The sequence below is a fragment of the Triplophysa rosa genome, linkage group LG5, assembly GCF_024868665.1.
Source record: "Triplophysa rosa linkage group LG5, Trosa_1v2, whole genome shotgun sequence".
Taxonomy (NCBI): domain Eukaryota; kingdom Metazoa; phylum Chordata; class Actinopteri; order Cypriniformes; family Nemacheilidae; genus Triplophysa; species Triplophysa rosa.
The window spans coordinates 5,407,769-5,432,461 of record NC_079894.1 but is presented as its reverse complement, the minus strand read 5'-3'; the positions used below and the strand labels follow the sequence as shown (position 1 = coordinate 5,432,461).

Below are 24,693 nucleotides of genomic sequence, written 5' to 3'. Positions count from 1 at the left end.
GTAGGGAATATATCAGATGGGTTAGTTACAGCTTCCAAATACTGTAGTAGGCTAACCTGTAAAAGGATTGACACCATGATGCAGCAAGTGCTTAAACTGACAAGCAAATCCCACCACCAATCCAATAGAAACAGGATTTTCCCACCCAACCAATGAGAAGCTGAACGACCATTTAACAAGGGAAAAAAATAAAAAGTTAAATATTTTCTAGAAGATTTTAACTCGATTGTTAGGAGCTGTTCTGTGTTCATACTGTGTCTTGGCAATAGACGGAGGGTAACAGCAGGTTGCTCATTGTAGCTACACATTGGAGAAAGATACTGGAAAGAGTTCAGACAGAGAACGCGCGTTAATGCCGCTATTAGAGCTCATTATCTGCGGAGGAAAGGAAAGACAGACCAGTTTGTACTACTGAGGTGGGATAATAAGATTTGCGAATTTGTATCAGATAATAACCCTATGGCTTGTAAATTCGATATAGATACGTTTCCACTTCTTTTAATTTTTGCGTCTCATAGGACTAGCCCATCTGTCTTCACTTTACCGACATTTTCACCTTCGTTATTTGAATAATCAATTCCTGACAAAAGTTTTTTTTTAAAGGTTATAGTTTTGGCAGGAGTTTATATGACAAGCTTTTCTGGTCTGACTGTACACGACTGTTCTTTGACCGGACTCGAGCGCTTCGCTGTTGGACCTGTTGGAGAAGAAGAAGAGTTTTTCGAGATCAGGACTGAATGGTTTGATAAATCCATAACGTACTTGCGAAGGCGATACCACGATCTCGTGAAACTTGCGAATAGTTTGGTGAAGTTATTTCCAGAGGACGACGTGAGTTTGCCTCAATCGTTCATTCTTAAGGGTATGACTTCATATTTACGTATGTAACGTTAGATGGCATTTATTTGAGTCAAGCGCCGAGTGCTCATTTTTATGTATTTTATCAGCACTGCAGAAGATAAGGGAAGCAGAGGAAAGTAATGACATTGAAACCAAGCTGGATGAGGTGGAAAAACTGTTAAGAAATATCATCAAAACGCCACCAAAGGTGCTTATGAATTCACAGTAAACTTACTCATTGTCCTATGAGAAATATGTATGGATACCCTAATTTACATTCATTTCCAGTATTCTCAGAGTGAAGCAGTTCTCACATTTTTCAAGACTTACCCTCTGGACTGCACTTTGAAAACGATGTTTGATCCGATCCAGCCCTTCTACCGGAGTCATGTCACTGTAGCTGGTTTGTCTTCATTCATTTCTATAGCTAAAATATGTTTAAACATCATATTTTCTAAAGTAACGGCCCTTTTTCACAGATGTCAGGAGGGCCAATGGGTTTTGTTTGGCCAATACAGAAACTGTTCTTTTTGATGCATATTTATTAGAGAAAAAAGCAGAACCATCTCATGAACACTCTTCACAATGCAGGTAAGTATCTGAATACTCTTATATATATTGATATGTTTGATATACTGGTCACCATGTCTTGAAGTTTAGCAAATGCGGAATCAGCAATGTGTGTATTATCTCATTCCAGCTCTGAGATTGAGGACCAGATATGGAGAGGGACAAGATTTCCAAATGGGATCAGATATGACGAATTTGTGCATACAAATCTCTCCACAAGCCCAGTTCTGCCTGCTGGTGCCCTTGAAAATAAAGAATCAGACTATCACCCTAAAAAATCACAGGTTACCCCCGCCAAACTCACCTACTTTCACTTACATGCCTCTGAAACGGACATCCTTGAGTAACTTGAATTGAAATGTAAGGATGCTAGGCTATATGAATTCTTCATATTATGAAGGCTTGCAAAAAAGTTAATATAAAAAGTCTAGAATGAACTTTTCTGCTCTTGATTAGATTGTGATTTATTAAAAATGATTAAGATTTATAAAATACATGATTTATAAAATATTTTTTAAGTCAACATTTTTATATTAAATATACTAATCAAATGTTTAAGGAAATGTTTTATGTTGTTTATTTTTCATAGCTTTATTATATATTTTAGCTATTTAGCTTTTTACCAAGGTTTGCCTTTAATTTTCTTATATTAAAGGGGTCATATGGTGCGAATACGTGTTTTTATGTGTCTTTGGTGTGTTATAAGTTGCCCATGCATGTATTAGACACGTAACATTGCAGAAATTAAAGTGTCGAAACAAAAGATGCATTCTATCTAAAAGCGAATGCTCACCCAGACCTGCCTGAAACTACGGTGGCCGTAAAGTGCCAAACAAAACAACAAATCGCAAAACAAACAACAAATCTAAAAGCAAAAACACAAATCCTGAATCACAATTACAAATCTAAAAACGCAACACCAAATCTGAAAACACATTAACAAACCATAAAGCACAACAACAATTCCGGAAACAAAATGACAAGTCAGAAATCACAACGACAACTCAGAAAACAAAATTACAAGTCAGAAAACACAACGACAACTCAGAAAACAAAATTACAAGTCAGAAAACACAACGACAAATTGGTCAAAACGGAAAAGGTAGGTATTTTGTGTGACCGGGGTAGTTACTGCTGATTGGACGGAACCCCTGTCAATCAAGACAAACAGGAAGTAAGACGTGTGTGTTTTTATAGAAAATAATGGAGTTTGTTCAACACTACTTTCAAGAAGGACATTCATATGGCGTTATTCTAGATATGCTTTTAACATACCATGATATTAAGATCAGCTTGCGCTCTCTTAAAAGACACCTGAAGAATGCAGGTTTGTTCAGACGAAAAAGCTATTCCCTATTAAGCGATGTCAGGAATGCTATCAGAGCAGAGCTGCGTGGGCCAGGACAGCTGTTCGGCTACCGAATGATGTGGTTAGCGCTTCAGCAGAAACACAAATTGCGTGTGAAACGAGATGACGTTATGCGGTTGCTGAAAGAACTGATTCCACGAGGGACTGACCAGAGGACTCGTCGTAGATTTTTTCGACGTACCTATCACTCCATGGGTCCGAACTATCTGTGGCACGTTGATGGTTACGATAAACTAAAACAGTTTGGTTTCGGTTTATCAGGATGTATTGATGGTTTTTCGAGGCGTGTGTTGTGGCTTATTTGTGGGCATACAAACAATGACCCTGCAGTTATTGCACGTTACTTCATCACCTGCGTCCAACGCCTCGGTGTTGTCCCCATGAGACTACGAACGGACTGTGGAACAGAAAACGGTACCTTAGCAGCAATACAGTGCACTCTTCGCCATCACCATACAGACTACCATGCTGGCTCAAGGAGTCACATGTATGGTACATCATTGAGCAATCAGCGCATCGAATCTTGGTGGTCTATCTTCAGAAAAGCGAGGTTTGTTTTCATTTCTTATCCTTGAGCATCCTGTTGACAAAATTCAATGCAATAATTTAGTTGATGCCATGCTACTATAGCAAAAAGTCACAACATGCAAATTTACTTTTGATTAATTTATTTGTACTTTTGTGTTCAAGGGCTCAATTTTGGATGGATCTTTTCGGAGATCTCAGAAATGAAGGACACTTTAATGGCAGTAATGAACACCAGTGCCTGCTTCAGTTCTGCTTCCAAAATATTCTGCAGGCAGACTTGGATGAATGTGTGGAGCTCTGGAATAAGCACAGGATTAGGCCCTCTAGACTTGCAATGTGCCCCGGTGGAGTCCCAAATGAGCTGTATTACCTACCTCACAGGTTCACAAGTCATAAATTTAGAGAAATGAATTTCACAGCACTGATTAAATAACTTTAAATAAGACAAAAGTCACAAATGTGTCTGCTATATATATTCACACCGACATTTTACTTCTAACAGGTCTGGATCAAGGGATTGTGGCTTTCCAGTTGAAGATGTCGAGTTAAGTGCTTTTCCTGAGTCAAGGCTAACAGCTCAGTTATGTGGAGACAAAAATATTCAGGAATATCTTGAATTTGCAATGGAACACAATCAATTACAGTGTCCGCAGACATGGGAGGAAGCATTAAAACTTTACTTCACATTGAAGGAAACAGCAGGTCTCTGAGCATGAGTAGGTATTCTTAACAATCAGACACTACAGAGTAGAATGTACTTAGAAAACAAATTAACAAAATTAAAACAAAATAATGCAATACACAGAGTGGAATCTGTGACATTTGAAGAACTGAAGAACAGTTTTACATATTAATGTACGGTTATTTACACATAATTTTCACTTTCAGCAGGTCTGGATGAAGGGATTGTGGCTTTCCAGTTTACAAATTCACATTGATGGGAACATCAGGTTTCTGAGCATGAGTAAGTATTAACAATGTCAGTAGAAACTACTGAGTACAACTTGAGTAGAACTAACTGGCAATACATAGTGTAAACAATCAATGCAATACACAGTGGAACCTGTGCCATTTAAAGAACTGTGAACAGTTCTACATATTGTCAGGTTATTAGATACATCCAAAACCTGGAGAATTCTGAATTCCTAAGTCCATGCGAGTCTTAAAAATATCGTATGTGTCTAAGAGAGGTAATTTTAGGGTGTTCGCACATGTATTTGCCATTGGGAATGGTGAATTGGGAAGAAAAGTGATGGATGGTTGTGGTGTTATTCCTGCAGGCGGAAGTGATGTCAGGCCAGTAGCAAACATCAGCAGATTCTCCAACGACACTTCTCTCTGGTGTTCTAGAAGAAAAAAAACATGCTACAGACTTTTGAATTTCACCAGAAACAGAACCTTTGATGGTTAATTTCTACTTCTACTCTAATTATTCTTTTCTACTCTATCTATAAAAAAATGCATGCTTGCTTAGACTTAGATAAACTAAACATAGCTCTGTACACTGTAGTAGGCTTTGTGAGACATGTTTTTATTGCACTTATGCTTTTTGCTGTCCTGATGTTGACCCAATTGCTTCCATTGTTTACCCAACTTGTAAGTCGCTTTGGTTAAAAGCGTCTGCTAAATGACTAATTGTAATTACAAATGACACACCTTCACAGTCGAGGAGATAGTCTGACCAAAAGGACAGCGTTTTGGATTCTTCCTGCCTCTGGTTACTACCTGCTGGGCTGAGTTCTGCTTTGAAGAGGTTTTCCAAATCAGTTGCTGTAAGCTTCTTTTCAGCGTGGCACAAGAAAGAAGCCAAAACACTCGGATGCTGCTGAAGTGCTGTCAGAAACTGCAGGGTGGCAAGTCCATCTTTAAATCTATTAAAACAGTGACAGTGAATAACAGTGACTGTTATTTATAGTCTTGTAGAATGTCACATTCATGCAATAAGTTTGAGACTGAAAACTTTAATGAAAATTGATTGACTATATATTTGTATATCTTAAAATAAAATTTTGCCTAGGATGTAACGTGTATGTTTTTTTTNTACACAGCCGTGGAAAAAATTAAGAGACCATTCCAAATTTTCATTGAAGCAGCAGTTCTAGATGTATTGTGGCCATTCCAGTCCAGTGTCTGTTGAATTCCAACAAAATCAAAAAGGTTTGGTTTTAGATGAGAATACATCCAGAAATGACCTGAAGTTTCAAATGATTTGAAGTAGAATTAAGTTCAAGTTAATGTAATTCACTATTTTGGTGGCTGTTATTCTCATATATTTAAAACACAAGTGCATGTAGGGAATATATCAGATGGGTTAGTTACAGCTTCCAAATACTGTAGTAGGCTAACCTGTAAAAGGATTGACACCATGATGCAGCAAGTGCTTAAACTGACAAGCAAATCCCACCACCAATCCAATAGAAACAGGATTTTCCCACCCAACCAATGAGAAGCTGAACGACCATTTAACAAGGGAAAAAAATAAAAAGTTAAATATTTTCTAGAAGATTTTAACTCGATTGTTAGGAGCTGTTCTGTGTTCATACTGTGTCTTGGCAATAGACGGAGGGTAACAGCAGGTTGCTCATTGTAGCTACACATTGGAGAAAGATACTGGAAAGAGTTCAGACAGAGAACGCGCGTTAATGCCGCTATTAGAGCTCATTATCTGCGGAGGAAAGGAAAGACAGACCAGTTTGTACTACTGAGGTGGGATAATAAGATTTGCGAATTTGTATCAGATAATAACCCTATGGCTTGTAAATTCGATATAGATACGTTTCCACTTCTTTTAATTTTTGCGTCTCATAGGACTAGCCCATCTGTCTTCACTTTACCGACATTTTCACCTTCGTTATTTGAATAATCAATTCCTGACAAAAGTTTTTTTTTAAAGGTTATAGTTTTGGCAGGAGTTTATATGACAAGCTTTTCTGGTCTGACTGTACACGACTGTTCTTTGACCGGACTCGAGCGCTTCGCTGTTGGACCTGTTGGAGAAGAAGAAGAGTTTTTCGAGATCAGGACTGAATGGTGTGATAAATCCATAACGTACTTGCGAAGGCGATACCACGATCTCGTGAAACTTGCGAATAGTTTGGTGAAGTTATTTCCAGAGGACGACGTGAGTTTGCCTCAATCGTTCATTCTTAAGGGTATGACTTCATATTTACGTATGTAACGTTAGATGGCATTTATTTGAGTCAAGCGCCGAGTGCTCATTTTTATGTATTTTATCAGCACTGCAGAAGATAAGGGAAGCAGAGGAAAGTAATGACATTGAAACCAAGCTGGATGAGGTGGAAAAACTGTTAAGAAATATCATCAAAACGCCACCAAAGGTGCTTATGAATTCACAGTAAACTTACTCATTGTCCTATGAGAAATATGTATGGATACCCTAATTTACATTCATTTTCCAGTATTCTCAGAGTGAAGCAGTTCTCACATTTTTCAAGACTTACCCTCTGGACTGCACTTTGAAAACGATGTTTGATCCGATCCAGCCCTTCTACCGGAGTCATGTCACTGTAGCTGGTTTGTCTTCATTCATTTCTATAGCTAAAATATGTTTAAACATCATATTTTCTAAAGTAACGGCCCTTTTTCACAGATGTCAGGAGGGCCAATGGGTTTTGTTTGGCCAATACAGAAACTGTTCTTTTTGATGCATATTTATTAGAGAAAAAAGCAGAACCATCTCATGAACACTCTTCACAATGCAGGTAAGTATCTGAATACTCTTATATATATTGATATGTTTGATATACTGGTCACCATGTCTTGAAGTTTAGCAAATGCGGAATCAGCAATGTGTGTATTATCTCATTCCAGCTCTGAGATTGAGGACCAGATATGGAGAGGGACAAGATTTCCAAATGGGATCAGATATGACGAATTTGTGCATACAAATCTCTCCACAAGCCCAGTTCTGCCTGCTGGTGCCCTTGAAAATAAAGAATCAGACTATCACCCTAAAAAATCACAGGTTACCCCCGCCAAACTCACCTACTTTCACTTACATGCCTCTGAAACGGACATCCTTGAGTAACTTGAATTGAAATGTAAGGATGCTAGGCTATATGAATTCTTCATATTATGAAGGCTTGCAAAAAAGTTAATATAAAAAGTCTAGAATGAACTTTTCTGCTCTTGATTAGATTGTGATTTATTAAAAATGATTAAGATTTATAAAATACATGATTTATAAAATATTTTTTAAGTCAACATTTTTATATTAAATATACTAATCAAATGTTTAAGGAAATGTTTTATGTTGTTTATTTTTCATAGCTTTATTATATATTTTAGCTATTTAGCTTTTTACCAAGGTTTGCCTTTAATTTTCTTATATTAAAGGGGTCATATGGTGCGAATACGTGTTTTTATGTGTCTTTGGTGTGTTATAAGTTGCCCATGCATGTATTAGACACGTAACATTGCAGAAATTAAAGTGTGGGAACAAAAGATGCATTCTATCTAAAAGCGAATGCTCACCCAGACCTGCCTGAAACGCCTCGTGTAACCACACCCCCACAAATCCACCTCAGTTTGTGGTATGAGTTGACTAAGACCGCCCAAATGTATACGCAAGTCAGTACTGTCAGTACAATTGCTTTGGAACCTGATGTTCCAAATATGGTAAGAGGCGTTACATTTCCGTCACATGCTTGCAGTATTCGACCAATCACAACGCACTGGTTAACTGGCCAATCATAGCACACCTCGCTTTTCAGAGCGATGAGCTTTGTAAAATATCCACGCGTTTCAGAGAGGCGGGGCAAAGAGGAGATACAAACATGCACGGTATGTGAAAAATACAGCGTTTTTAACCTTAAATTTCACATTGCATTACATCTAAAACAAATGATAAAATTCGTTTTAGCCGTGTCATATGACCCCTTTAACATGAACAAATCTAATAACTGTTAACATTTTAATTATTGTGCATTTTTGTCTTCTATGAAGGTTTATGTTTACAATATTTTTGGTTCACTCAATAAACCTTTTTACCTCACTCATAGGTCAATAATATAAACAGCTGAGTTTCAATAATGACTGATTAGATAAATATGTCTATGTTTATGAAAGTAGGCCAAGCCCTGATGATGATACAGACTGTGATAGGTTGATGATTATTTAACTGGAACAGAGGGAATCATTTCATTCTGTGTTCAGGTCAGTGAGCAGTTCTCATGATGATCAGTCCTTATTGGATCAGTCATTCTGCACCACTTTCACAATGCTTACATTGATTCAGCTCACTCAAACAATCCATAAACACCCTTATTTTGGGTCAAAACAAGTTTTTTTCCCATCAACCTCTGCATATTTTACTGATCAACAACAAACATTGAAGGCATTGTTAATGAGTTCTAAAAATCGAAACAGATGTTCATGTTCTACATTTCGTCCTGATGGCCTCTTTTACTTTGACAGGACTGTCCAGCTCATTTCTCTGGTGCTCGCCAGTATATTAAATTAAGCATTTCAAAAGAAATTATGAAAATGGGGTCAGTCATGTGGAAGGGAACATCCCTCACCGTGACAGTGTAGCTATTTTTATATCAACATTATTGAGAAATTTAGTTCTGCTGGCAAAGGCACATTTTACACATTTTAATAAAAACAAATCAAGTGAAGCACATGAAAAATGTTTACATAGGATCATGGCTATGAGTTTATTTTTTTTAATAAATCATCAGAATAATATTTACTTTAGTTTGAAAATTTTCTTCTTGGTTTTATTTATTATTTTATACCTTTTCAATGCATTCGCTTTCACAAATTCCTAATTACAAGGCAATTTTAACATATGATATTCAGTTCATTCAAAACAGTCATCCTCCATAAATGTGCTTGTGTTATATTCTTACGTAATTAATGTTGATTAACGTACGTTGATATGTTGTGAACCTAACTGTGAAATTCAGGCCAAAGTCTCAGTATCAAATTATGAGATTAGGAGCATCAAAGTAGTCATGACCATAAAATTATGAAAAAGATCATGTCTGTTTATTGCTGTAAATAATAGACTATATGATAGATTTTGAGATCTAGTACTCAAGTTTTTATTTATAATACTGAAAATACTTTTTTTATTGATATTACATTTTATTTTGAAACAAGTTGGCTACCTAAGAACTGATTTTAATCTTGACATAGATTTACAGTCAATAGAGATTATTGATAGAAAGATTATATTTTTACAGTATACATTATGTACGATGATTTTCTGTAGAAAACTGTAAATCACAAAGAAATGACAGGATCTCCTATAAACTAAACCTATACTACCACATATTATGCGAAATAGCAAAAACGTCCAGAAATAGCAACAGGTTAAATTTTAACCAGGTCAAAAGAGCATTAACACTTGACCATTACCACAGACTCCCGATCAATAATAACTTGGTGTTACATTGATCAGTGTATAAAAAGCTAATGCATTGAGCCGACATTCACAGAGTGGCAAAGAGAGCAGGACGTTTCACGGTTTATTTCACATTAGCATTTAAAACCCTTCTTTCTTCTTTTTCCAGAATTAACTTGAGTTTTATGTGCAATTGCATATTTTATATTGCTGCTCAACATGAGTCATCACTCTTCATGGCGAGAGCACCACTGTGCCCCTGGAGACACCAACTGCACAACAACCCTAAAGGAATCCTTAAACACCAGGAACTACAAGTTACTCCATGTGCCTTTCCATGGACCGACCCACAGTCACTACCACGAACCTCCACACCCTTTCCCCACGGTGGATGTTCCAGATCATGCCCACTACATCATCGGCTCTGTCATCCTAATAGTCGGCATCACAGGAGTGATAGGGAACGCATTGGTGATCTACGTGTTTTGCCGAAGCAACAGTCTTCGCACGGCTGGGAACATGTTTGTGGTGAACCTGGCGGTGGCTGATTTCTTTATGTCTCTCACACAAGCACCTATGTTCTTTGTGGCCAGCTTGCACAGGCGGTGGGTATTCGGCGAGCATGTTTGCGAGCTCTACGCCTTCTGTGGAGCCCTCTTCGGAATCTGCTCCATGATGACTTTGACCGCGATCGCTGCCGATCGTTGCCTCGCTATAACTCAGCCTCTTGTGCTGGTGAGCAAAGTAAGTCGACGTAAAGCTGGTGTGATACTTGCTGTTGTGTGGCTCTATTCCCTGGGTTGGAGCCTTCCACCTTTTTTTGGCTGGAGCGCCTATGTCCCGGAGGGTCTCCAGACCTCGTGTTCCTGGGACTACATGACCTTCACTCCGTCGGTGCGTGCGTACACCATCCTCCTCTTCATTTTTGTGTTCTTCGTCCCGTTAGGCATCATTGGTAGCTGCTATTTTGGAATTTTCCAAGCTGTTCGAACAGCAGGGAGGGAGATACGAGAGCTGAATTGTGGAGAAACAAATAAGGTTTATAAACATATGCAGAACGAATGGAAGCTGGCTAAGATCGCCCTTCTAGTGATTTTGCTTTTTATAATATCCTGGTCACCCTATTCCGTAGTGGCTCTTACCGCAACAGCGGGCTATTCCCACCTCCTCACCCCTTACATGAATTCAGTACCTGCTGTCATCGCCAAAGCCTCCGCCATCCATAATCCCATCATCTATGCTATCACACATCCTAAATACAGGGCGGTTATCGCTCGATACATTCCAATACTCCGTTGTATCCTGCGCGTGAAAGAGAAAGACCTCCGTTCTTCTATTAGTTCCAGCAGTGCCCTGTGCTCCCGTCGTCCGACCCTCACCAGTCAATGCTCCACGGGGATCAGCATCGGAAATGCAGCGCGGGCCAATGGGCGCTGGGGAAAGACACGATTGTCTTCTGCTTCAGATACTGATTCGTACTGGATCGAGAGCGAGGCTGATGGTTCCAGTGTGAATTCCCTCACCTTTGGCCGTCGTGTGTCCACAGAGATCTCTACAGATACAACCGTTCCTCCCGAAGAGTCTAGTACTACCATCAACAGTGGGCAGAAATTAGGAAAAACGGTCCAAGTTGTAGGCCTTCCTGTGCCCACGATTGCTTTCGAAACAGATTCATCAGATGGGGAGACTGTTTCTGATGGAAAGATATTCCTCCTCAGAGGGGACCTAAAGGAATAATGTAGTTTTGTGTTAGTTACCTAAGTAGTGGTTGCTTTAAATATGGCAATTATATTAAATTATGACTGTCCTTATCCTTATTTATTTCCCTTATCCTGATCAGTTTGTAAACTTTGTTTAAGGTATGTGTGACCATTCAGCTAACCCTGCATCTGTTCTTTCAAAATGTATACCATAAAGTGAATTAACACAGAAAATTAAGTAAATCCTACTAGCTGTTTTTTTCAGTGTCTATAAATGGCACATTATCTGTAGGTAAATTTATGTAAATGGTGTTTGGTGTAAGATGCATTAAAAGAAATATCCTCGGCTCTTTTTATTTCTGTTACTTACATCTGTAATGTAGTTAATTCCAACAATAAAATACAAAAAAATAAAGAAAAAACAATTGCCAGGAGTAAATTGCTACAGCATTCAGAGGATATTAGAACATGACAATTTATTTATTCTATTCATTATTTTATTTGTATTAATAATTTCATTTTTTAATAAATTCTAAATTATTTATGTTATACTTGGCGTTTCTGAGACATGAAACAAATATTTTGAACCTTTCTTTAATAAAGACTTTTAACATTTATCACCATTGTTCATAAATAATACAGTTGGTAAAATTCTCCTGCACCAGGGGCCCGTTTCAGAAAGGAGGTTTAGTGAAAACTCTGAGTATATTAACCCTGAAATGAGGGAAACTCTGGGTTTTCCGTTTCAGAATGTGAGGTATGTCAAACCCGAGAAAGCGGGGTAACTCAAGCCCGTTTCTAAAAGAGAGGTAACTTATTCTCAGAGTCAGTAACCGTAGTAAGTTACTCTGTGAACCTAACCTGGCCAGGAGCAGGTTTTCTTTGGTAAACCCAGAGTTTCTTTCGATCTCCTCCCCCTTTTTGAAGCGCAAGTGGTGTACCTCATTCATTCATTCATTAATACAGTCATTCATGGCACGCATTTTGATCACACAGAGACCATCTCTGTGATTAAAATGTAATATGTGCTTTTATTGAGGATCCTGTATGTGAAGAGGCTGCATTAATTCATATGGATGTTCTTTGATTTCAGGAGAGGAATTTAGGACCCGAGTGGAATTTTGTCATTTCCCTGTGCTTTTTTATTAAAACTGTACCATTTTTCTTTACAGTGAATTAGATATATCAAAATATATCTCATCCATCCTTACATCAAAAACATCAGCCATCGTGGCCGTGTATTACATCAGAGCAGATTATTTCCCTTACATGCTCTCACAAATGATAGTTTTCTGTGGAGGATAAGAAATGACTAAATAAAGTATGCAAATAAAGTTCATGAATAAAGAAATTAATAAATACAGACAAATGCAGTGATAAAGGTAATAAACAATTAATTTAAACTTGCAGCCATTCCTACCCAAAACTGCTCCGAGCAGGTTTCGAACCGATGATCATTCTGACTTTTACACGAGAGTCTGACACACTAACAAGTGTCCCATACACCATGATTTTTTTTATTATTTCGGATTTATTTCTGTTGTTTCACCCATTTATTCATTCATCGATTAATTTGTTTGTTTATTGGTACATTTATCTTTTTATCAATTTAAATTTAAGTCATTTACACATTAATGCACATTATAGTAAATCCACTGTATGCAGAGCGGAAAGCGTGCCTCGCTCTCAATGTGGCTTTTTTTAGTGTAGTCATATTAATGGAGACTCCATTAATCGTAGGAACTGCTACAGTTGTCATAATCTTTAAAAAATCTTGTTTAACACTTCAGTACACATTAACCATGATAAATCATTTGCATTAGAGGATGAAGGTCTGCTGTGACAGAGAATAAAACATTAGGCCCACAGTTACATGTCCATTATGTCATGTAATATATCCATTTTAAATGAATGTATTTCAAAAATATCTGTTTTCATTTTTTGGTTTGACTTTGTTAGCTTAAAGGCCATGGCTTTACAAATGTTAAAAGATGTGGAAACGGCCTATCCTGAAAGGCTAATTGTAATTTGGAGAAAGGCCTTTAAATACTAAACTGTAAGAGGCTGAGGATCAGAAAGACATTTTTAAGGAATACAGTCAGTATGAAAAACCTTAAGTCTAAGTTTTTTAAATTTATTTTTTATGTAAATAGACTTAAAGTTATAATTAGAATTTAAATATGTGAATAGTATGCCATAGGTCCTATTGGGTGTCACCTATAATACAGCCTTGAAAACCTGCCAGCCTGGGATTTGAACTTGCAACCTTTGAGTTTTAAGTTTGGCTCTCTAACCATTAGGCCACAACTATTTATATACTTCACTATTAACATCCTTTAACTGTTGGAAATTGTAAGGTGTGCATATTCATCCAGTGATACTGTATTTGGAGATTTTTGGAGATCCAAATATATTTGGAGAGGTTTTAATAAACCTAACTCAAAGTATATACAGTATTCAATATAAATACATAAAGTTTAACAATAACAGCTTACATTATTTTATTTAAAGATTATTTCATTTTAAAAGGTTAAATAATAAAGTTAATAATAAAATTAGTTGTGAATGCTGAATCGCGATGGGTGAGATTGGAAATGTAATTGTAATATTGCTGTAAAATTATAATATATTATACGTAACCTGTGCTTCCACGCCCACTTGACGCTCATTAAAAGCGCACACATGCGCTCGCAGAGGAACCCCTAAAGCTTAGTAACATTTCCTTAAAATGAACTAACCCTGGAACATAACCTGCTCCGGAGCAGATTATCTTCAGAGAGTAAGTTGCTATGGTTACTTACATACCCTGAAAGTTATCTCCGTTTTTGGAACCGAAAGTTGAGGTTATCAGCTAACCCCCATCCCCCCCACTCACCAACGGCACGCACTTAATCCTTGGTGTTTCGAGTCAGATCCGTGGGCGTGGCTTGTTGGTTTTGACTAAATCTTTGGCGTTTCAAGTCTTACGAAAACTTTACCCTAACCCACACCCTAACCCTAACCTTACTCTAACCATCTAAACTACCTATGATTGTTAAAATTGACGAAAAAACACGTTTGGGTGATCACGTCTGACTCGAAACACCAAGGATTTAGTGAGTGCTACTCACCAACACTTTTATTTTGCGTGACTTTTAAATCGTCACCCGGAAGTTGTATCAAACAATGGCACGGGGATGTTGCCGAGTCGACTTGGTTGTGTATCACGAGAACGCCCCTGTATCTGTGTGACGGTCTCTTCAGCAGCACAACAAATGCAGTGAAACTCGAGGCTCATTTCAAGTCAATTATTGATGGCAGTGAGACGACTGGTATAATAATCTTCAATATGGGGGATGATGGCATCGACTACAACATAGTGTTTCCAGAAGCACTGATCTCAGGTAAGTGCTGAACTGAGCCTGCCTGACTTTCTTGCGTAAACCATTGTAACCGATCTCTCATATATATATATATTTAATTTACGTAAGTAACGTGTAAATGCACGCCAGCTTGCGAGCTGTCTTTGAATAATATTGTGATATGCAGAGACGTTGTCTACATTGGAAAATTTAAAAGTGAACATTTGATGTGGATTTTACATTTCATTTATGCATTTGGCAGACGCTTCTATCCAAAGCGACTTACATTGAATTATTCTATACATTTGATTTTAAGTATGTGCAATCCCTGGGTTCGAACCCATGACCATGACCTTGACCTTGACGTTGCTAGCGCCATGTTCCAACCACTGAGCTACAGGTATGTTAGTTATGTTGGTCTTGCTTAAACATATGAATTTTCTCTTGGCAGAGAAACACTGGCGCGGATCAAAGGAGCCAGTCGTTATTCTGTTAGGCTGGGCTGGATCCAGAGACAAACATCTGTCAAAATACAGCTCTATTTACAATGAACAGGTGAAATATTCCGTTTTATAAAGGATTTCTTTCATTGAAATAACAAATAATACAAATAATGGTTTTTGTAGTAAAACTATAGTAATCATGAAAAAAGATTGTTACTACACCACAGTAAAACTGGTAAAAATTTTCTACGGGTTGAGAAAAGAGCGTATACTCACTGTATGTCAAAAATAAACATTAAAATGCCATTTTTACATTTACCTTTATATCTAAGAATATAAACATTTTTATCACAAATAACACTGCTTTTTTGCATTAAAAAGCGCTTGACAAATACAGATAACTAGCAACTACGAGTAGCTATAGTGTACAAGTTATTAAGAGTTCTAAAAATTAGATTAAAATGACAGTTAATTTATATAATTTTTTTAGAAAATATTAAATTAATTCAACCAAACAGAAAAGTTGTTTAAAATCAAATTTAAGATTTTATCATTTGTAGCCCACAGGATTCAACTGAATTTATCAGTATTACTAAATGAGCAAAGCTCATTCACATCCTGCTTTTTTTTTGTGGTTCAATGAGCTTTGAATGATTCATTTCAAATGTTTAAGCGAATCTGTTCAAAAGAGTCATTCGTTTGCTAGTCGTTCTGATCACAGTGTGCGTTCCGGCGAACTCGATGTGTACAGTGTTCGTTGTGTAAATGGATTCAACGAGCCATCTGCACTTAAAACATTACACTGAAGAACACCATGTTAATTTAAGAAACATTTTGAAGAAATTGAACGTACAAGAATGCAAAATAAACAATATTCACCTGAACAGCCACAAAATACAGCTAATAGAGCTCCTAATATATGAGGAAAATAAACAGTATATTGACAAATAAAATGTGTCTAAAATAATAACACAACTTTTTTTGATCTTTCATATCTTTTTTGAGAACAACCAAAAAAACCTTGCAGTGCTTGTGGAAAAAGTATGTGAACCCTTGAGTTAATGACCTCAAAAAAGCTAATTGGAGTCACGTTTTAGCACACCTGGAGTCTCGTTAAGATAATAAATTTGGAGGTGTGGACTACAGCTACTTTGTGAAATGTTACCTCGCACGTTATAAAAAACGATCGCATTTGCAAGCATTTTGGTCACAGTCTAGAGCCGTGCATATAAGACTTTCAAATCCAGTAGCAGGAAGGCTATCCGTTTTGCAACCCGTTGCCTCTTGCAGCTCGCGCCACCGAGTGTAAGTCCGTCAGATATTGATTCATGTTCGGGCTCAAGTCCGATCACTCTCTCTCTTTTCCTCTTTGTTTTATTTGCTGGCTCTGCCATGGTGATGGTTTGGAGACTTGCTTTGAACTAGATCGTTTCGTCTTATTGTTAGATGTTGGCTGACTTCACCCAGGCTATGAGTAAAACGTGACGTGTGCCGTAAAGCAGGTGATGGGCGGGGCTTGGAAACCTACCCGCAAACAAAGTTACAAGTGTTGCTTTAAAAAACGTAAAAAATCACAAAAATTTTGGATTTAAAAGGACATGTTGATATTTTTAAATACTTTTTATTGTTAAATGTCCAACACCGAAAGGCAATGAGTTACATTAAGAAAAGAACACAAGGTAGGCTCAACGTCTTTTCTCCTTTTAAAAAAAAACTTAGCCTATGGTGAATATATAAATTCTTAAACGAAAAAAAAAAAGTTTTAGGCTTGTTTAGCGCACATTTACGGAGCCTCAATTCAAAACAATGAAACGCGGTGTTTTAAGAACAAAACATATTCATTTGTGTAACTGTAACTCTACAAAATCGATGCAATAAAAAAATAATAAAAATAATAAAGGGGAACGATATTTCTTAGCTTTAACATAAGTTTACAGCTACGGTTAAACCTGGGCCGTCATGTCCTTGCGCTGCGTGCGCTTGGAAAACCACATCGGTTTAGGACCAGAAAGAATTAACTGGTCTGACAGCACAAAAAACTCTCTGTGATGGTGTTCGTTTCACAAATGCATGTGTATTTGCTAGTGACTTTGGGATTGGTTGCCAGCCCAAAGTTCCCAAGTTGAAGTTCTTTCATTTATTTTATTTTCGTATTCCTGAGCCTGTTTTGAAGGACAGTAAATGGAGTCGAAGTGTCGATTCCATCGACTCCAAAAGTGGGAGTCGAGAATCGGAGTCGACCAAAAAACCCGGAACCGAACACCCCTAATATACAGCAACTCTCCGGCGCCTCACTGTGCTTATAACGAAACAGTTATGCCGCAAATGCAGTTACAATTGCATTGAGTGAACGGAGTGTTTTTGTGAAGACAGACACCCGACATAATTTTGAAGAGAATCAGAGGCGGCATGAAGTTTGATGGAGGCGGCCGCTTCCAATTTTTATATGCAGGAAAACCCCTGTGTACAAACCCACACATGAAATACATTAGAAAAATATTACATACAGTAATATTGTATATTTATATTTTCATTTATTTAGAAATATTTATTATTTATTCCATGAATCCTGTACAATTTCTTTCCTTGTAAGAGATCAATAACAGCTTATTATTAAAGAGCTAATTCAATCTTTTAATTGAATTAGAAATGAAGAGTTAATTAGCAAAAAAACGGTAAATCGGTTAAAAATCATTATCATGTTTTTATTGTGTTAGCTGCAGTTTGATTTATATTCATTGGAATGCACAATAAAAAACATGATTTTTGAAAAAAACTTAAACTTTGATTTTGCTAATGAGCTCGTAAGATATTTTAGTATACCTGTATAATTTCTGTCCCTGTAAGAGCTTCATAACAGTTTATTATTGAACAGCTAATTACATTTTTATTGAATTAGAAACATTTAGTATTTATTTCCCAAATCCTATATAATTTCTGCTCCTTTAAGAGATCAATAACAGCTTCTTGTTTCCATCCAGGGATGTGTGACTCTGCGCTACACAGCTCCTCTGAAGACAGTTTTCATTTCAGAACCTCTTGGCTATAAAGAGCTCAGAAGCAGTGCTCACAGATTACTTGAACTCCTGTATGACTATGAGGTCGAGAACAACCCAATATTCTTCCATGTGTTCAGCAACGGAGGCTTCATGCTTTACCGCTACATCGTGGAGTTATTGCACAGTCACCCTCAGTTTAACACCCTGTGTGTGGTGGGCACAGTTGTGGACAGTGCTCCTGGCAGTCAGAATGTTATCGGAGCCCTCAGAGCTCTCAAAACCACTTTAGGGCCCAAAGTCAACGTCCTGCTGCAGTACCTCCTCCTCGCGCTGTTTGCCGTGGCAGTTGTGCTACTGAGGGTTGTCTTGTATCCTGTGACCAAGTATTTTCACAAGAACCACTACGATGCTATGATGGAGCACCCGGCCCCTTGGCCTCAGATGTACCTTTATTCGAGATCAGACCGGGTGATCAGATACAGGGATGTGGAGAAGATGGCTAACGTGTTGCGGGAGAAAGGGCTGACGGTCGAGAGCTTCGATTTCATCACCCCTGCCCACGTGAGTTTGTACAGAGACTGCCCTGAAGACTATTCCAGCAGATGCAGGACTTTCCTGACAGGCTGCATGACTGCTTCAGGAGAAACCCTGGCGAAGAAACGCCTCTAAGTGCACCAGTTCTCAACCAGCCTTTAAAGCATCATACACACGGTACATTTTTATGAGCACAAACCCTTCCGTTTGTGAAAGCACTACTGTTTAATAACTTAACTTTAATAATAATAAATGAAGGGATTCATTTGCACTCCAATATTCTGTATTTGTCTTATGCTGTGAATTAAATGGTAAATTAGGGCTTGATTTGTTATATTATTGACATTGTGAATGAGTAAATTTGTGCATTTAAACATCGTGCTTGAATAAATTTGTGTATTTGACTAATGTGCCTTCTTTGAAATAAAATGTCTGTTGTCTATACGGTCATTACATTCGGTCTTTCAAAGGGTAAGCATTGTAATGGTTAGAGGGTAAGTTCATCCAAAAATTGAATTTGTGTGATTTTTTTTACTCGCCCACATGACGTAGGTCTCTCTTATCCTATTTTATATCATAAATAAAATAAAAGATATTAAGATTTTGTTTTCTAAATTTTTGCTGTCACACCATAGGACACATGTTTGGTATTTTTGTCAACTACCCATGAGCTGGTATTGTGTGGCCCTTGTACTCAAAAGAATACTTGTGTCTGAAAGGCACTTTTCTCCTATACTGTTTTTCTTGGTTTCTTGTATCTTTCTGCTTTTCTATTTTTGTAAACCATAGAAACTGACAAGACAGCGAATATACCTTCACGTTTGTCAGAGAGATTTCTCTTGCAGGCTTGTGAAATTGGCCTTTGTTATAACTGTCAGTCAGTCAGTTAAGAGATCAGAGAGGCTTCTGATTGGTCAGGCAGAGATTCTCATGCCACGTCTCCGACTGTCACGTTTGACATTTCAGAGCGAGTCACTGGCATTTTTCTTTTCCGGAAAGCCCTCTGTTGCACTTCGTGTATCATTTAGAGCCATTGATAGGGAAAAAGGATATAGAGAAGTTTATATATCTGTTCAGACAGATGAACATCGCTTATTGGAGTGCACCGTGAATGGATTGCTTTGCTTTTATCTGGCTGCTCAGATTGCTTGGATGTTTGCAAGCAAACAGTATGGATTCCGAGGACTTAACTAAAAAAGTGATACGGATACTGTGAGCAAATTTAAATAGTTATTTTCAAAAATACAATATAACCTAATGGTTAACAGATTAAGCATATTTTTAGTATAAGCGAAAAAAACCCCGTTCTGTTTCATTTCAAGAAACCAGCTCAGGGTGGTTTTAAAAGTTTATGTTGGTTTTAATCTATTTATCTGCATCACTGAAAAATAAAGCAGCTAAATGCATTATTGTGAGGAACATCTTTACTCTCATTTTTCTTTGTCTTTGCTCTGTTTACTTAAAGGCCAGTAGTAACCACTGTCCAATAGCATCCTGCTATACCACATACATTTCACTGGGGGGCAGCATTTTTCCACGATTCTAATAATTCTTTGAATAAATCCAACATCACTTCTGTGTGTTCTGTGTGAAAACGCAAACTGTCTTTTTTATAGATTTATCTATAGGTTTTTGTCTGCATTGAAGACTCTTTGCTTATTTAGCTTTGTGTAACCCACTATAATGTGTGGCTTATGTTATGTGCAACAATGAAGTGTAGGCAATATTTTTCTTCATATTTTATAGGCTGCTTGGGTCTGTAAGAAAAAAGCTCTCAATTTACGTTTAAGAGGAAAGGATGGTCTTTTGGCTTTCAAAGTACTTTGTCATTGAATTTCTTTTAAACAGCAGCTTGTGTAATTGACAGCACACTGTATAATGGCAATGCCTGATAAAAGTCCTGAAATTGCCCTGGGAGTTAATGAAGTCGCACTGTGTGATGAGGGAAGATTGTGGTGGAAAGGGGTCAACAGGCCTCTTCAGCCCTCTCGTCCATGGAAAATGGCTGCTGTCAGCCGCTGAACATTATGGGAATCTGAATGCCCACACAGCAAGCTCACTCAGAGATTAATGATGTAAAATAGGGGCATTTGGCAGACCAGACCCATTTTCACCGTTCACTCTTAGGGATGGGAAACGGTGGCAAAGCTCTTAATATAGTCAAGTACTTAAAGGGATACTCCACCCAAAAATGAAAATTCTGTCATATTTTACTCACCCTCAAATTGTTCCAAACCTGTATTAATTTCTTTGTTCTGTTGAACACAAAGAAAGATATTTGGCAAAATGTTAGGAACTGAAATTTCTGGGACATCATTTAAAAAAATTACTAAGCATGCCGATTATATTAAACAGTTACACCTAATATACGCTTTTGTTAACCAAGCTATTTATCTAAATACAACATAATTTCTTATGGACACATTATGTTTAATTATTTTTAAATTTTAATCTAATTTTGACTTAATCAATTAATCAAATAATGAATATTTATTGCATTCTATCATTTCCTTTTTTATTCATTCATTGCATTGTGTGATGCAAAATACAACACAGTAAAATCTACTGTATTCTGCACCTTTTGGAAAATGTCGTAAATAATCATAAAGTATTTTATACATGCAGAAAATGTGCATATTTTTTACATATTTTATTTCCGTAACAAACTGTAACCTCCCGGTTGTCGGTGTGTAATTTCTTTGTCTTGAACAACAGATGGCAGTGTCAGCTAAAGCAGCTGTAGCTCTAAAGCCTGAAGAATAATATCCATTAGCAAAACAGGGCAGTAAATCACAGAAAAGCTCTAATTTTGTGTCTAACAAAACCCCTTAGAATGCACTTTCTTTAACACATATAAGTGAGAGTCCTGTGGTTTGACTTTTACTTCTCTTATTCTTCAGTATGAATAAGTCTTCAGGCATATCTGTTTAGTTCTTTGCAAGACCGCAAGTTCCCTATAAAGGAAAATATTAGATAGACTAATGCACAGATTTCAGATGTCTCACAATGGTCATTTTTACAGTTTACAACCGATTTGTTTTGTTTTATTTTACAGCATGTTCCTTTCTTTTTTCTTGTTTACAATTTGAAACTTTAAAAGAAGAGAACCTGCAGCAGCATTGGCATTTACAGCCAATAGTAATGAAACGCAAAGGGGGATGTCTGTGAATTTTCAAAATCTGTTTGAGATTTTCAGACTGTCACCCTCTTTTACTTTGAGTTTAATGTCAAATCTGTTTTTACATGTACTGCCTTTCGGATATCCGAGATAGACTGCTTGTGAAGATATACTGCCAAATACAATCGCCATCCACTCAGTTAAGTTCATGCTCCATTTCTGAAGAGTAATATCTGATATGATATTGTTGCCCTTATCCGAGGGGAAATGGGTAAATCTGTCATGACTGGAAATGATCAGATAATCCAAAAATCCCATGGAGATAGAATATTTCATATGACTTGTAAAAAAACATCTTTTACAAATAAGAAATGAAATGTGTTTTTGCAATGAAAATAAACACATTTTTTAAATAAAATGTTCTTTACAGCTCTGGAAAAAAAGAGACCACTTCAGTTTTGCCCCCATTTCTATAAATGTATTTTGAACATTCCATTCCAATATCTGTTGAGTGGCAGAAAGTCGACCAACATCAACGAGAAAAACTGACAAAATGGTAAGATGCATTAAACTGCATGTGGTCAAATTTTTGAACTCTTCTTAAACATGAAAAATATATCATACATACAAAAATTAATATTGAATTGTTTAAAATGAATCTAAAATTGAATATGAAACTATTTTGCAGTATTCATAGGAAAACATTGCGTTTTTTGTCGTTTTGACCAGTTTGTCCAGTTTTCATTTACTACAGAAAAATGCAAATTAAAAAACACATTTTCTACAGAATGAAGCAAAAAATCATTTACCTTAATACATAATGATAAATAGTCAATTTAGGAAACTATAAAGAAATTTCCCAGAGCTGAATGAGCTATTATATATATTTTTGCAGCATTTTTAAAGGAATAAATAACCATGAGTTTGAATGCTGACAGTGTATGTTTACAATACAAAAAAAATTCTGTGTATTCAACATATACAATATTTGTGAACACCTTTCTAATCCATGATTTTGATCTTTTTGGGTCCAAGATACTGTATACTTCCACGTCAGTACATTATAAAGCATTGTTGCCCATGCCTGGATTTTGACCTCTCTTCCTAAAACTAGTGAACCGTGTGTTGTACTGTATATTATGTGCTGTCTCAGGGTTAGAGGTCAAACATAAGCTCATGTCACCATTTGCTCCTTCCTCTTCCATATGCCGTGTTTGTGTCATCTTTTGTTTTCCAGCATTGAATGTCTGCTGTCAGGAAACAGGCTCATCACATCAGTCCATGTTTGTCCTTCCGTCTCTCTCACTCTCCGACTTTTTGGCACACAAATCCACAGCTCTTACAGTAAGCCTGCAGGGGCCATTCCGCGCCACCGGCCCTCTCCTCCACACCTGTTTCAGAACCGACGTGTTACATTGGAGCTTTAAGTCCTTTCCTCTTCGCTAATGAGCAAAGCGTCCCACCGAACCAAACATTGAGCGTCGGGCCCCCTCCCATTCGGGATAAAAGCGCAAGAGAAACATGACCAAAGTCGTCTCCTCTTTGACAAACTTGAAAAGCTTCCCCGGTGTGTAAGCTGAGGAATTGGATACTTAGAAAAGAGGGAAGGGCTTTCAGTTGGACTAGCCTCGGAACCCACCCCGTCCTCCCCTGCCTCCAACCCCCTTCCAAGTTTCCACTTATGACACAGAGGAGAAATGAAGAAGAAAGAGAGAGAGGCCCTCAGCGTGCGAACGGCACCTCTCGGAGCGTGGGTTGAGCGGGATTGTTCAAAGTGACTGTGCTTCACAAAGCTCCTTCAGGAGAACATCTCCGGCTCTTCATAGCCATCGCATCTGACAAGCAGCGGGCTCCTGTTAAAAGCACTGTCGAATTAGATGTACAAAACAAACCGTGTGACATCACACAGGCAACGGTGCCGCACTAGCGGTGCACTTGCTGGAAGGCGCATGTGTGGTGCTTCGTTTGAAAGATTTGAAAGTGTAAAAGTGTCACGCCGCTGGTCTCCAAACATGCGTGGGGTGTGTTTAATTTGACTGAGGGGCTAAGGCAAATATAGGGCACAGCGTAAGGAAGTATGTTTAATGAAGGGGAGAGACGTGCTCTTGTGTGACAGGCCTCCAGAAGCAAGGGCTCACAAAAGCTCTGTAGAGGCGCACAGACAAAGCAACAAGCTTTTGATTCTGCCATACAACTGACACTTTAGCTTTTCTTGTTCTTGTGTGGCAAAAGTCTCTTTGTTAGACATTCTGTGTTATTGGATTAAAATTGTGGTGTATATTTCTCACAAGAGCACAGAGATATGTGTAATTTGACCTTCTGAACTATTGAATTCAGTATTTTAGCTGCTAGCCGCTACACTAGTGAATGTTTTAATGGGTAGATTCATTTTTGACAGTATAGGCACTATAGGGGTGTCTCAAAGACAATAACCCTGATATTAATAACCGAGACGCTATTGTGTTAATACTACATACTGTATATGATAATATTGAAAATAATAAAGTCCATATCAGGTTTAATTATTGATAGGAAATATGCTATTTAATTGTGATTCTTGCCAGCGATTTGAGAAATATCCGCCTTCCACCATTCAAGGGGACAACATGGCCGCCGAGTGACACGACTTCCGTAAACAGACTTTGGTTCTTTTCGCTGGAATATTGTGATAGCCCTGATAGGCACACCCCTTAAAAGTTTAAAAAAGCATTTCCACTGTTCTCAGAGAATCATACAGGTCATTAAACACATGTTGACCTTTTAACAGAACATATTGGTTATTAATGTTGTAAAATGCTGTAGTGTTGTAAGCTATAAACATACGGCTACAGAAATCACGAATTTTTGCTCAACTTGCCCCTGTGACAACTTGCCCCAGTCT

At 37.5% G+C, this 24,693-nt stretch overlaps 4 protein-coding genes across 11 annotated transcripts; all 4 read left to right on the top strand.

The window, feature by feature from the left end:
* The first annotated feature begins 226 nt into the window (after positions 1-226).
* Positions 227-5,179, top strand: LOC130554998 (PX domain-containing protein 1-like). 6 transcript variants are annotated; one of them, XM_057334980.1, is made up of 7 exons: positions 227-862; positions 948-1,048; positions 1,129-1,243; positions 1,320-1,431; positions 1,541-3,329; positions 3,470-3,688; positions 3,810-5,179. In XM_057334980.1, the coding sequence occupies exons 1-5, from the start codon at positions 628-630 to the stop codon at positions 1,755-1,757; spliced, it is 780 nt and encodes a 259-aa protein (XP_057190963.1). In that variant the 5' UTR covers positions 227-627; the 3' UTR covers positions 1,758-3,329; positions 3,470-3,688; positions 3,810-5,179. The 6 variants fall into 6 exon arrangements, with proteins under 6 accessions (XP_057190963.1, XP_057190962.1, XP_057190961.1 ...); XM_057334979.1 differs by lacking the exons at positions 227-862; positions 948-1,048; positions 1,129-1,243; positions 1,320-1,431 and having other exon boundaries at positions 1,979-3,329; positions 3,810-4,023; positions 4,199-4,271; positions 4,588-5,179; XM_057334976.1 differs by lacking the exons at positions 227-862; positions 948-1,048; positions 1,129-1,243; positions 1,320-1,431 and having other exon boundaries at positions 1,998-3,329; positions 3,810-4,023; positions 4,196-4,271; positions 4,588-5,179.
* A 644-nt stretch (positions 5,180-5,823) lies between these two features.
* Positions 5,824-7,474, top strand: LOC130555114 (PX domain-containing protein 1-like). 2 transcript variants are annotated; one of them, XM_057335187.1, is made up of 6 exons: positions 5,824-6,013; positions 6,208-6,459; positions 6,545-6,645; positions 6,727-6,841; positions 6,918-7,029; positions 7,139-7,474. In XM_057335187.1, exons 2-6 carry the CDS (start codon positions 6,225-6,227, stop codon positions 7,353-7,355), a joined length of 780 nt encoding a protein of 259 aa, XP_057191170.1. In that variant the 5' UTR covers positions 5,824-6,013; positions 6,208-6,224; the 3' UTR covers positions 7,356-7,474. The 2 variants fall into 2 exon arrangements, with proteins under 2 accessions (XP_057191170.1, XP_057191169.1); XM_057335186.1 differs by having other exon boundaries at positions 6,201-6,459.
* A 172-nt stretch (positions 7,475-7,646) lies between these two features.
* opn4.1 (opsin 4.1) lies at positions 7,647-12,304 on the top strand. 2 transcript variants are annotated; one of them, XM_057335183.1, is made up of 3 exons: positions 7,647-8,110; positions 8,399-8,482; positions 9,847-12,304. In XM_057335183.1, the coding sequence occupies exon 3, from the start codon at positions 9,897-9,899 to the stop codon at positions 11,412-11,414; it is 1,518 nt and encodes a 505-aa protein (XP_057191166.1). In that variant the 5' UTR covers positions 7,647-8,110; positions 8,399-8,482; positions 9,847-9,896; the 3' UTR covers positions 11,415-12,304. The 2 variants fall into 2 exon arrangements, with proteins under 2 accessions (XP_057191166.1, XP_057191167.1); XM_057335184.1 differs by lacking the exon at positions 8,399-8,482.
* A 2,214-nt stretch (positions 12,305-14,518) lies between these two features.
* On the top strand, positions 14,519-19,098 carry tmem53 (transmembrane protein 53). Its single transcript, XM_057334149.1, has 3 exons — positions 14,519-14,760; positions 15,170-15,273; positions 18,143-19,098. The coding sequence occupies exons 1-3, from the start codon at positions 14,706-14,708 to the stop codon at positions 18,827-18,829; spliced, it is 846 nt and encodes a 281-aa protein (XP_057190132.1). The 5' UTR covers positions 14,519-14,705; the 3' UTR covers positions 18,830-19,098.
* Positions 19,099-24,693: the final 5,595 nt, after the last annotated feature.

What these genes read in the sequence shown, in the direction of transcription:
- LOC130555114 (XM_057335187.1), top strand. Translation starts at nt 6,225, where the DNA reads ATGACAAGCTTTTCTGGTCTGACTGTACACGACTGTTCTTTGACCGGA. An exon ending in TCAATCGTTCATTCTTAAGG is followed by an intron (nt 6,460 to 6,544) that starts GTATGACTTCAT and finishes GTATTTTATCAG; the next exon opens with CACTGCAGAAGATAAGGGAA. An exon ending in TCATCAAAACGCCACCAAAG is followed by an intron (nt 6,646 to 6,726) that starts GTGCTTATGAAT and finishes TTCATTTTCCAG; the next exon opens with TATTCTCAGAGTGAAGCAGT.
- LOC130554998 (XM_057334979.1), top strand. Translation starts at nt 2,614, where the DNA reads ATGGAGTTTGTTCAACACTACTTTCAAGAAGGACATTCATATGGCGTT. An exon ending in TCTATCTTCAGAAAAGCGAG is followed by an intron (nt 3,330 to 3,469) that starts GTTTGTTTTCAT and finishes TTTGTGTTCAAG; the next exon opens with GGCTCAATTTTGGATGGATC. An exon ending in CTGTATTACCTACCTCACAG is followed by an intron (nt 3,689 to 3,809) that starts GTTCACAAGTCA and finishes TACTTCTAACAG; the next exon opens with GTCTGGATCAAGGGATTGTG.
- opn4.1 (XM_057335184.1), top strand. Translation starts at nt 9,897, where the DNA reads ATGAGTCATCACTCTTCATGGCGAGAGCACCACTGTGCCCCTGGAGAC.
- tmem53 (XM_057334149.1), top strand. Translation starts at nt 14,706, where the DNA reads ATGGGGGATGATGGCATCGACTACAACATAGTGTTTCCAGAAGCACTG. An exon ending in TCCAGAAGCACTGATCTCAG is followed by an intron (nt 14,761 to 15,169) that starts GTAAGTGCTGAA and finishes TTCTCTTGGCAG; the next exon opens with AGAAACACTGGCGCGGATCA. An exon ending in GCTCTATTTACAATGAACAG is followed by an intron (nt 15,274 to 18,142) that starts GTGAAATATTCC and finishes GTTTCCATCCAG; the next exon opens with GGATGTGTGACTCTGCGCTA.